The sequence below is a fragment of the Eleutherodactylus coqui genome, chromosome 1 (assembly GCF_035609145.1).
Source record: "Eleutherodactylus coqui strain aEleCoq1 chromosome 1, aEleCoq1.hap1, whole genome shotgun sequence".
In the NCBI taxonomy this organism is placed as follows: domain Eukaryota; kingdom Metazoa; phylum Chordata; class Amphibia; order Anura; family Eleutherodactylidae; genus Eleutherodactylus; species Eleutherodactylus coqui.
The window spans coordinates 292,194,909-292,207,600 of NC_089837.1; the positions used below are offsets into that span (position 1 = coordinate 292,194,909).

The window sequence follows — 12,692 nt, forward strand, 5'->3', positions numbered from 1 at the left end:
TCCGCGTCCTCGGCCGCGTCCACGTCCTCTAAGCCTACCCCTCAGCATGCTGTATTACCAGTGATTTGATTTCACAGGCAGGAAATAAATTGGCGCAAGACTGCAGGCCAAATATAATTTTTTCCCTTTTTTGAAAACGAAAGGCCCCACTGCCTCTAGTGAATGAATAATCTAAGTTTAATAACTGTGCTGTGGCCCTGCTAATGTGTCACAGAACGTGAGGGTAGCAGAGTTATTATAACTCTGGCAGAGCAGGTATTTTTTTCCCAATTAAGGAAAGCAAATGGCGAAGCCAGCAGTAAAACGTAGCTGGGTGCGTCTGATTTTTAAACGTTGCACACGCAGCCGACACGTACACACAGCCCTTAGGACAGACAGAGGCAGGACAAATAGATTTTTTTTCAGTTTTTTTCCACCAAAAGGCAGCACTGCGTATATTCAATGAACATGAGAAGTTTAATAACTGTGCTGTGGCCCTGCTAATGTGTCACAGAACGTGAGGGTAGCAGAGTTATTATAACTCTGGCAGAGCAGGTATTTTTTTCCCAATTAAGGAAAGCAAATGGCGAAGCCAGCAGTAAACTGTAGCTGGGTGCGTCTGATTTTTAAACGTTGTACACGCAGCTCACACGTGTCCACACTCCACAGGACGGACAGAGGCAGGTCAAATAGAATTTTTTTCACTTGTTTTACAAGCAAAAGGCCGCACTGCGTATATTCAATGAATAATAACTGTGTTGTGGCCCTGCCTACACAATTCTTTCCCTGTAGTATCAATGGAGGGTGCAATGCTCTGCAGAGGCGATTTTGAGAAAAAAAAAAATATGCAGCACAGCTAACACCAGGCAGCACAGTACTGCACACGGTTAAATATGGCCCTAGAAAGGACCGTTGAGGTTCTTGAAGGCTACACTCACTCCTAACACTCTCCCTGCCTATGCAACACTTCTGTCCCTAATGCCGGGTGCAACGCTCTGCAGAGCCGATTTTGAGAAGAAAAAAAAATTGCCACTGCTAACAGCAGCCAACACACAGCTATCAGTGGCCCTAATAAGGACCTTTGGGGGTCTTGAAGCCTACACTAACTACAAATTCTTTCCCTACAGCAGCTCCGGTACAAACAGCACTGTCCCTCATCTAACTCACAAGGCATCTGAGGCGAGCCGCGGGAGGGGCCGACTTTTATATTCGGCGGACACCTGATCTCGCCAGCCACTCACAGCAGGGGGGTGGTATAGGGCTGGAACAACACAGGAGGAAGTTGTAATGCCTTCCCTGTCTTTCAATTGGCCAGAAAAGCGCGCTAACGTCTCAGGGAAGGAAGTGAAAGTAACCCGAACACCGCATGGTGTTCGTTACGAATAACGAACATCCCGAACACCCTAATATCCGCACGGATATCAAGTTCGGACGAACACGTTCGCTCATCTCTAGTGAGTATCTTTAGTCCACCAGTTGCTGATTTGTACATATACTGCTCTGTTTTACATATAAAATTGGGATACTTCGGTATTACTAGTTGAGGTGTTGCTTTTTACCTCACAGTAATCCCCATTTGTTCTTTTGTGCACTGTTCTGTTTTATGGTTTTCTATCCCTGATATTTAAAACAACATCCTTGGCGCGGAGTCCTTTTTACTTATTGTCAAGTCTTTTCCCCATAGGGAACTTGAACTTGTGATCATCTGATCGCCTGTACAATGTACTAATACAATAATAATAATAATAATATATAATAATAATCCAAACGTTTGTTTTTGCATGATTATATATGCATTCTTTGTCTGTACACTGAGCAGTGAAAATTAGGATGTGGAATGACTAGAGGTTTTGTACCATAAGCTTTGTCATGTTTATGACACCATCGTATAAAATTAAATAAATAATTATATATGTGTGTGTGTTAGCTATTGTTGGTATATTTCACTAGAAAAAATATTTGAGCATTCAGCAACTTGCTGGGCAAATGTGCATTGTTTATGTATCTCCAGGTACCATCAGATGAGTGGGGGGGATATCCAGCACCTGGGAAAGAAGGAGAAATACCATGCCGAAGGATGAGGAGCGGCAGCTACATCAAAGCCATGGGGGATGACGACAGCGGAGACTCTGACACCAGCACCAAAATGTCACCCAAAGGTGCAACGCGAAGGGAGAAATACCGCAGGTCTTCGAGTGTTGACCATCCAAGAAACAAGTATGAAACTTTCTTTAAACCCTTCTTGCACTGTTTCTCTTTTTACTACTGTTGTAATGGATTACAGCACTATAGATCCCTATGCGTATATCCTAATACATACAGTTAACAAGACAATGCAGGTACAGTAAAATCTGAATAAGGTAAATGTATAGTAAAGTAATAGCAAACCTTTTAGTTAACCCCCTGAGAGAATGGTGCTCTTATAGTACTAAAGGTTTAAAGAGAATCTGTCACCATCTTTGTACAGTTGTGTCTGAGGGCAGCAGAACATAGCAGTCGTCACACAGATTGCACTCATGTGTTTTCTGTACACATCTGAGCAGTAGTTTGGGAGAAACTTACATTTTATCAGTAGCAGCACATACATAAAGGATTACAGGAAGTAGTCCTCAATATTCATGAGCTGCAGCTAGCTCCACCCACTCCACCCTCTAGCCACTGACAGCAGTATGCTGATTACCTTGCATAGATAGAGAGCTGTCAGTTGCTGGAGGGTGGGGTGGGTGGAGGTAGCTGCAGCTCATGAATATGGAGGACTAGTTCTCATTGCAGCTGCAATAAAATGCACGTTTCTCCCAAACTACTGCACAGATGAATACAGAAGACATATCACTAATCAGTGAGGGCTGCAAAAAGATGGTGACAGATTCCTTTTAACACTCCTTACAGAACAGTATTGTCTTCTAGAAGATTTCTGCCTCTGCTCTTGTAGATGGATTTCAAGAAGTTATTCTATGTTTTTTCTTGTGTTTTTTTAGTTTTGTATACTGACACTCAGAAATGCTTTGATTAGTATCTGTTGTGCATCCATATTTGGATGCAGTATTCATATCTGTTTATCCAGAGGCCTTTAGCTGTGAGTGATATCAGACATCATTGGCTGGCATTGATGTTCCCTGTGCAGGTTGACTGCACCGTTCTTTCTCAACCTTGTCCTATAACCCAAGCTGATTTTGCAGCTCTCTTAAGTGGAAAATAATTATGGGGAAATGATTTCATTAATACTGAAATGCATTCAAAATGTCTCCCCTAGGCAACATACTGACTAGACAGACTCTGCTTCCCTGATCATTTTAGTCTTATTTTATTAGAGCTGGACAGAAATTGAATTTTTGCGTTTTTACGACAGATTTTTTTGCCATGATTTAATTTTGAACATATGCTTGGTATGTGGCAGCTCTGCTCCACTAGTATTCGGTTTGGATTATCCTTACGTATGTTTCATGGTTAGTTTTCTAGATCTACCTGGATTGGCTGAGGGTTCACTAATAGTTAACTCTGTGCAGAGTACATAGAGATTAGAGACCAGTTCAAGGCTAAGATGTTCAGCTACTGTCTAAATGGTTGAATATAGAAACCAGTGAACCTAGCCCCTTTCCTGCAGGGGTTCTTCCTATAAGTCGTGAAGTGTCCTTGTTTATATGATTAACATATATACCAAATTTTCCCCTTTTTCCCATATTAGCTCCTTTTCTCATCACTCTTCACTAGGTTTCCATGTAAGCGATATTCTGACTCATGTCTCTGTAACTGTCCCAGCTGCTGCACTCCACCTAAAATTCATCCCAAGGGACATGGCTATGGTCTCTCCATCTCGGGTCAGGTAAGTATTAGAACTGCATGTATTGCAATGGGAATGATGCCTGGTACTGAATGGAATGCCGGTGGGATGCATGTCCACCCAACTTGCTTGCATTCTGCATTTTTTCCAAGCTTGGCTACTGTTTGGATGGATTGCAAGGTTGGAATCTTTGTGCCTTGAATGATTGCATTAAGGGCATTATTGGAATTATTGTTCAAAAAATCGTTGGATCATGCGTATTTGAACAATAATCATTCAGTGTAAACACAACCAACGAATGAACGATGAATGAGAATTCATTTGCTTCTCGTTCGACGTTCATTTTATATAGGCATAAAAATAATTATTCGCTAGTTCACAGATTGTTGCGTGTGAACAGCGATTGATTAGTCGTTCATTCACTGGTACAATAAATGCAAACAATTGAGTGATATGAGAACGCAAATGCGACGCTTTTGCGAATGATTCATCTGCCCAGATAGACAGGTTACACGAGCGAACAAGTGAACTCTGTCATCTGTTGCTTGTTTGCTCACGTGAACAATTCATTGCTCCATTTAAAAGGAGCCTAAATGACTGTATGGTGACTGATCCATTTGATAGGAATGAGTATGTTGGTGAATTAGTCATGATGAGGCCATAATTTAGAGAAAATGTGATAAAACTTCCACACCTTCTGCAAATTACTTAAAAATTTCTCACAAAGCGCTTGACAAATACGCAATTTCTCCGTTTTCTTACATTTGTTCTTCATTTAAATAGACAATGAAAAAAATGTGTCCCTGTGATTTCTAATATGTATGGCAAATCTTGAAATCGTCTCTATGTGACTTTGACTTTTCCACTTCAATACACCAAACATTATTTACATTTGGAGTAAAATACTAAAAAGCTGAATGGTCCCAAAACATTTAATTGTCCAAATAGCTTATAATAATAATATATTTTTCTTATCCCTTTTCTAGTTTTGTTTTTTAATCATTTTGCTGCGCACCAAATTGTGTTTTGTATATATATATATATATTTTTTTTACAATAGACAGTGCTGTGTCTTTTTTCATAAAGTACAAAAATACATTATAGAAAAATCTAAAAAAAACTGATGAGACTTGCACACAATAATTCTCTCTACTAAATTGACTTGAAACATTAAATTCAATTGTTGATTTGTACAAAGATGAAACGCGAAACACTATACAGTATGGCTCACATATTGCACTTTTTGATGCATCTGTTTTTATAGCCATGATAAGGAGTGGGTGCACAAAAGAGAAGCATTTCCTTATAACTTTTTCATTATATCTCTGTCCATTCCTGGCTAAAAATCTTTATAATTTCTCCTTTCTCTATTAACATATTCACAGTGTTCACATGAAGCATTGTTTAGAACATAGAGGAAGCAGTAGTGCTATTCTATCTTTCTTTGCCATTATGTCATTCCTGGGAGAGCAAGGGCTGCCATGCCAAATCCAGATTGAGGTGAAAAGTGTAGCATAAAAAGATTGATAAAGTTGTGGCTTTTCTGAACTTTTGGGTATGCTTTCAAAAACAGTCAATAGAATAATAAACATTTTATTAAAGTAACAAAAAATCATTAAAAGTACTCCTCAGTACTAGCTCTCAATTATCCTAAGATTTGTAATAGTTAAGATCAAAATAAATGATTGTCAAAGCCAAATGCAGATGTACAGTAAATTCTTTTTTTGTGGGTGGCCAATACTAGGTATATTTTTTGAGGAAAAAATTGTGCCAAAAGAATGTAAAAAATCATTTTTAATCACAATTAGATAAAGTGACTTGATAGCATTCGGGACATTACTCTAAAAATACCCAGCAAGAGAAACCAAGTAATCTTGTAGATTTGATGCCTTTTAATGGCAAAAAAACCATGATGTTATAGCAAGCTTTCGAACCTAGCTAAGAAAGTGCACTATAAGGGTGCCTACCCACTAGCGTTTTTTTTCACTGCAAAATTCGCAGGTTTTTTTTTTCTGCAGGGGGTCTATGGGACTTGTAATGTAAAAATCGCGATTTACCGCGATATCGCGATTTTGCGTGATTGCGATTTTAGCTTTGCATGTCCCATAGCCCAAAGACCCCTGCAGAAAAAAAAAAACGCTGCGAATTTCGCAGTAAAAAAAACGCTAGTGGGTAGGCACCCTAAGATCATGTTTTTTGTTAGCCATTAAAAGGTCTCATATCTGCAAGATTACTTGGTTTCTCTTACTGAGAACAATCATATTTTTCTCTACTGGCTAACACCGTACCAAACTTTTTTCTTTCTTTTCTCGGGCGTAGTATTAATGCCCGAGAATCCTGATAGTGGAAACAAAAGCATTGAAATCAACTATCTCGTTTCGTTTCACTATGACTCATCTATTGTTTAAGCTCTAAGGCTTAAACAATAGATGAGTCACCTTTATGCATTTGTCTGATAGTAAAAATGAATTGAAATTAAATGCTAACTTTTTGTGTACCCTTTAATAGTGACATAAAAATCTAGAACTCATCCAGCATTACAGCATTTACCTACTTGGACATAAAAAATGTTATGACAGTCGTAATTAAAGCAACAACTCTAAATTGTCTTCTGATCCTTTAGACAATGGCCCTTCAACAGAAAATAATAAACAAATCACAAGGTAACCTGCTGCTAGGAACTCCAGTGATCGGCTGTAATTTGCTAGTAAATTTGACACTAGCAAATCTGTTCCCCATACAGCACCACAAGAGGGGAGATAAATAATTACACGCTTCCCTTTAAAATAAATAAGATGTCTGTATAGTGCAAGGGCGAGCTGGGTCCTCCTGAGATGAAGTCATTCTCTAAAGTTTTGCTTTCTAGCCAATATAGGAGATTCCTGAAGAGGGTAAAACATTAGATTATTTCAAAATTTTTTAAAAATTGAGTAAAAAATCCAAATCCTAAATTTGGTGAATCCTCAAAAGGTTACTTCATTTTTATCAGTTTCTCATTTTTAAGGCCTTAGTCAGACGGGCGGTTTTTTGCCCGATTTGCGCATGCGCATGCGTCCCGCGTCCCGCGATTTTTTAAAACCATTGCTTTGCAATGGTATCGGACATATGGGCGCTTTTTATGCGCTCGTCCGATAAATTATAGAACAGAAATCGCAGATCGCACCTATCTGCGATCTGCAATTCCTGTTCTCTTCTCTATATGCGCTCAATGGGGCCAGCGGCAGCAGCGCCGACCCCATTGAGAACATATAGAAGACAAATCATTCTTCTCTGCCACAGCTGTAACAGCTGTGGCAGAGAAGAACGATGTTTGCCCATTGAATTCAATGGAGCCGGCAATACAACCGGCTCCATTGAAAGCAATGGGCTGCCGGACAGCGCTGGATGAATTGTCGGGAAGGGCTTAAATATATAAGCCCTTCCCTGCAATTCATCCAGAAATGTGTTAAAATAAAAAATATATATATACTCACCTGCTCCCGGCAGCCGGAGTACAGCGCGGCCGTCCTGCAGTGGGTGTGAAGGGGGTGTGACTCAGACTTGCCCCTGATTGGCTCAGCCTGAGCCAATCAGAGGCAGGTCTCACTCACACCCATTCATGAAATCATGAATGGGTGTGAGTGAGACCTGCCTCTGATTGGCTCAGCGCTGAACCAATCAGGGGGCAGGTCTGACTCACACCCCCTTCACACCCACTGCAGGCCGGCCGGGCTGAACTCCGTCTGCCGGGAGCAGGTGAGTATATATATATTTTTTATTTTAACACTTTTCTGGATGAATTGCAGGGAAGGGCTTATATATTTAAGCCCTTCCCGAAATTCATCCCGCGCTCGCCCGCAGCGCATTGCTTTCAATGGAGCCGGCTGTATTGCCGGCTCCATTGAATGCAATGTGCTGGACAGCTCCGGCCCGTTTCTAATGAAACGCGGCTAGGAGCAGATTTTCGGGCGATTTTTGGGCATCGGTCACGCGATTTGCGGATGCACATCCGTCATGCGATCCGCAAATCGCGCGAAAATACGCCCGTGTGACTAAGGCCTAAGAAAGTCTTAGAGAACTTTGTATGGAAAATATGTTCATTTTCTTGAGGTCACATAACTATACAAGATAAATTAGATGCCATCATAGAGTAGGTTATTAAAGGTATTCAGAACTAAATGATGCTCTTAGAAGGTACTGGTTCTCATTTCGGAAATCCAGCTGATGTTGGAAGTCTCACAGGGAGTTCTTCTTGGGGAAAATGTTTGCAAATTCTATCTCCTCCAGAAGGAAGAAACTGTCTATCTAATGCCACCTATGGGTAGCTACCTTGTAAGTCAACCCATTAAAGAGCCTTGAAATATGACTAGGGATACCAGTCAAACCAAAGACCCTACTCTGTACTGATGAGCAATAAATCTCCAAAACAGTGTTGTCTACAGATGGTTGTCTCTGGATTGGCTGATATTCCTAGTCATTTTTCAAAGCTTCTTAATGGGTTGGGCATTAACTTACATTGTAGCTACTTACTGGTACTAGACAGACAGTTTTCTTCCTTGTGAAGGACAGCTAATTTGTATATTTAAATACAAAATGATAAAACCACTAATGGACTAATATAATCTGTTCCTGTTTAGATTAAACAGCTACCTAGTTTAGATGAAATTAAATATATTTTTTTATAAAACTTTGATAATATGTAAAACATCTGAACTTGCCAGTGTAGCTACAATCCCCTACATTTGGAGTTGTAGCTACACCTACAGCTTTATTTAGTTGTCTTAAATTGAAATCCAAGATGACTTCAAAACATTTTCTCTTTTACATTTCATATAATCTCAGATGGAGACATATTTAATCTTATATCTAACCCTGAGATACATACATTACATAAACAAGAGAAATATGCTTTATGTAACTTAGCAGAACATGAAGGTAGCGCCTAGCCTAGCATTGGCAGACCATGAAATAGATTTTTGTGTAATAGAGGATGAAAAGTACATTAACCATTTCCTGACAGCCATACAACTATATACGTCCTAATGCCCCTTTTACACGATTCTCATTTGGCCGAGCGTATAATCTGGTGACGTCATCACCAGCTCGCCCTCGCTCAGTCAGCCTGTTTAGACTGCACGATTCTCATTGAGAATTGTGCAGTTTTCATTCACTTCCTGTTTAGTGTTTTACATACTATATGAAACACTGAACAATCAGTGTTTAAACTGCACGTTAAGTGAACAAGCCGGCAATGATTTTTATGCCGGCTGAAACTAAACAGTGAACGAGAAGCTCACAAGTCTCGTTTTTGTCATTCAGTCATTGGCTCATGTTTAAACTGAAAGAGTGTTGTTCAGTTTCACTCGATTGAAGGCTTTTCTAAATGATAATAGTTCAGTCCAAATGCAGCATAACTGTAGGTGCCCCATGCGAAGTGCAGTTAGCACATACGTAGATGTGGGCTGTAGCAACTGATTTTCAGGGGCAGGCTGCTGTGTTCTCGACTTGTACATTCATGGTGATCAAAGAAATGTTTGTTTACAATACAAACTTTTCTTGGCGATTCTCCTCTCTAAAGGCCTATTTAGACAGGATTATCGCACAAAAGATGTATTTTGAGTGATAATTGTTGTGTCATTTACAGCGCAAGATGATCGCTCAAACGTTAAGTGATCACCTTCTGCTGTGAGCGGGGGATGCAGAAGACAAGTGGGGTGTCCCCGCTTGTCTACTGCATTCAGCTGTTCCCTGTTTCGAGTGCCCGGCTGTTATACAGCTGAGCGCTCTGAGCAGAGGATGCAGAAGAAAAGCGGGGTGTCCTCGCTTGTCTTCTGCATCCAGCTGTTCTCTGCCCAGTGTGCCTGGCTGTTATACAGCCGAGCGCTCCAAGTGGGGTATGGAGAACAGAGCTGGACCGCTTTGCTCTTCATACTCAGCCTGTCAGCAGGGAGCAGGATACAGCTGAAACAATAGTACCAGCTGTATCCCGCTGTGAATCCCTGATAAGGCTCATTGTTGTCTTTCAGTATGCTGAAAGACAATGATGAGCGACAGCTTAACGAAAACTGCAAGTTACACACAATGATTATCGCTCAAAAGACAGCTTTTGAGCAAATTTTGAGCAATAATCGTTGTGTCTAAATGGGCCTTTAAGATCCTTCTACATGGAAAGATTATCATTCAAAAAATTGTTAAAACAAGCAAAAATGAACGATAATCGTTCAGTGTAAACACTACCAACAATTGAAAGATGAAATACTGCACAAATATGCCTCTGTGACACAGGCCTTGGAGATTAGAGATGCAAAAACGATAGTATCAAGTGACTATATATGTTTGTATGCATTCATATTATATAGCTATATATAGCACAAATTGTATCTCCTTCTGTCCTCCGTAGCAATTTTGCTATGCAGGTATGGGATATACATAACATATATTTTATTCCCGCTTTCCTCCCCTTATTGATTAGTTTAGGCAGTTAGGAAAAAAGAACATGTAATAATAAGCCCTCACACAGCCCCATCAACAGAAAAATAAAAAAGTTATGATGGTAGAAAGCAATTCGTCTTTTTTTAAGTATTAATTTATTTAAAAACTATAAAAACTTGGCATTGCTATAATCCTATTGACTCAAAGAATAAAGATCATTTGTAATTTTTACTGCACCATGAACAACCTAAAAATACCCCCCTTCCCAAAGATGCAATTGCATTTTTTTTCCATTCCGCCCCACTTAAAATTTTTAAAAAGTCTTCCAATGCATTATATGGTCCATTAAATGATATCAATGAAAAGTACAACACATTCTACAAAAACAAGTCCTCATGTAAATATGTTTTTTGAAAGCGGGAATACCAGAACTGCAGAGTGTGACCTGACACAGGAGCATCAATGACCCGTGGTTATGAAAGGGTTAAAGAGGACCTCTCTGCTGATTGGACAAGTCTGTTTTAGTACATACTTATGTTCTTCATGAAATAACAATTCTGGAACATCTCAGCTTTAAACTTTGTGTTGTTTTATTTCCCTATTATTCCTCTAAGGCGAATTGTTTATGAATAAATTGATACGTGAGTGGTTGCAGTTGTGGTTTGTGACTACTATACTTTTATAAATAAGTAAGGCCGGCTTCACACAGGCGTGACCGGCTCCGCCGCTAAATTCCGCGGCGGAACCCGTCACGGCGCCCCCCAGGAGACCCCATACTTACCTGCGGATCCGGCGTCCTCGCTTCCGCATGACGCTTCCCCGCCCAACGCCGCCGCGTCATGTGACACGCCGGCCACGTCACATGACACGCCCACCGCGTCACATGACGCGGCCGGCCGTGTCATGTGACGCGCCAGCGGGAGGCGGGGAAGCGTTTTTTGACGCTATCTTCCGCTGTGCTACAGCAGAAGATAGCGTGAACGGATGGCTCCCATTGACTGCAATGGAAGCCGTCCGCGCGTACACCCGCGGCAAATAGAGCATGCCGTGGGTGAGGACGGGAGATTTCACGGTGCGGAATTCCGCGTTGGAATTCCGCACCGTGTGCCCTGAGCTATTAGGTTCAATAGAACCTAATAGCTGTGGGCAACGCAGCGGATTTTCGCCGCGAATTACGCGGCGGAAATCCGTTCGTGGGAAGGAGGCCTAAAAAAATGCTACGTTTCAGCCTATCATGACCTTTTTCAAGCTTAAGCAAACAGGCAAATACCAACACTTAAATACAAAGACACACATACTGGGTCACCTATCACAGAAAAGTGTACACCCACAATAATCTGTGAGAACACATGTAGGTGAGATCAAGGCACCCGTGTAATACAAGTTTTAGCCTCATCAACCATCTATAGGGAAGATTCACTCACCAGGTGTAACCTCCAGTGCCATCTCACCATCCTGTAGCATCCCTAGCACTGAACAGCGCATGCACAAAATTTCAGAAGCTCTTGTGTTACCCACAGGTTACTCTAGCGTCAGCCAGGGCTGGGCACATGCGTGAGACAACACAAGTAACACTTGATCACGGACTGCCAACCACACAGCCGTTTATTATACATGTGTAAAGCATCTAGAACCCATCTAGATTAGTCATAATAATAAGATAGTGAGCAAATGCTCATCGCTATCGTAAAATCTCCCAAAAAATAAGTACAGGTAAAAATATATTAAAATCAGACACCTAAGAAAAAAACACAAATGTATAGGTCAAGGTTATATGTGTGGCATATAATGATAATCCACATTGAGACCTCCTGGGGCCAAGGTGTTCAGATTGTAGATCTACCTCAGCTCTTTTTTTTAATGGTAAACCCGCACAGCCACCTTCCCTAATCAAAGGTGGAAAATGATCAATTACACAAAATCTAAGTTGGCAAACAGTATGGTTTTTCTCAATGAAATGTTTAGGAATCGGTAATTCCATGTTTTTCATAACAATCGTACTTTTATGTTTCGTCATTCGTGATCCATATAGGAGGACATGCAGGAATATTTTGCATTGATTTTGAATTTCTTTCCGGACTGAGGATAGCAAAAGGTATCCCCTTTAACAAGGTTGCCGCAACAAGAACAGTTGCAGCAAGGGAAATTACAGTTTTTTAATGGAGCCAGAGTCATCTGTGTATCCAGGGTTTTGGTCACATATAGTGGACTTACCAACTTGTTCCTTAGATTCCTGCACCTCTTGTAAGCCAAAACAGGTTTATTCTGAAATTCAGTGATCCTACCATATCCTCATGACAGGATAGACCAATGCTTTTTAATGACATTTCACTTAGAGGACGATAAGTCGACACAATTGGGACTCTTTTTAGTCCCTTTTCATTGTTCTTAGGGGTCAGTAATTGCCTATGTTCAATTTTCTTCACATCACTAATGGTCTTGTTAATGAGGGATCTAGGGTAACTCCTGTCAAGGAATTTGACACTCATCTCATTGAGCCTAATATCAATCCAGCTGTCAT

General features: G+C 40.6%; 1 protein-coding gene across 2 annotated transcripts in view; it reads left to right on the forward strand.

Moving 5' to 3' along the window:
- The window catches only part of DLGAP3 (DLG associated protein 3), a 378,675-nt gene that overhangs the window by 248,204 nt on the left and 117,779 nt on the right, over positions 1-12,692 (forward strand). The window contains exons 4-5 of one of the 2 annotated variants that reach the window (XM_066573296.1): positions 1,991-2,196; positions 3,739-3,802. In XM_066573296.1, coding sequence (XP_066429393.1) covers positions 1,991-2,196; positions 3,739-3,802 — 270 coding nt within the window. Of the gene's footprint in view, positions 1-1,990; positions 2,197-3,690; positions 3,803-12,692 lie in introns of both variants that reach the window. The other variant, XM_066573288.1, reaches the window with a different exon arrangement.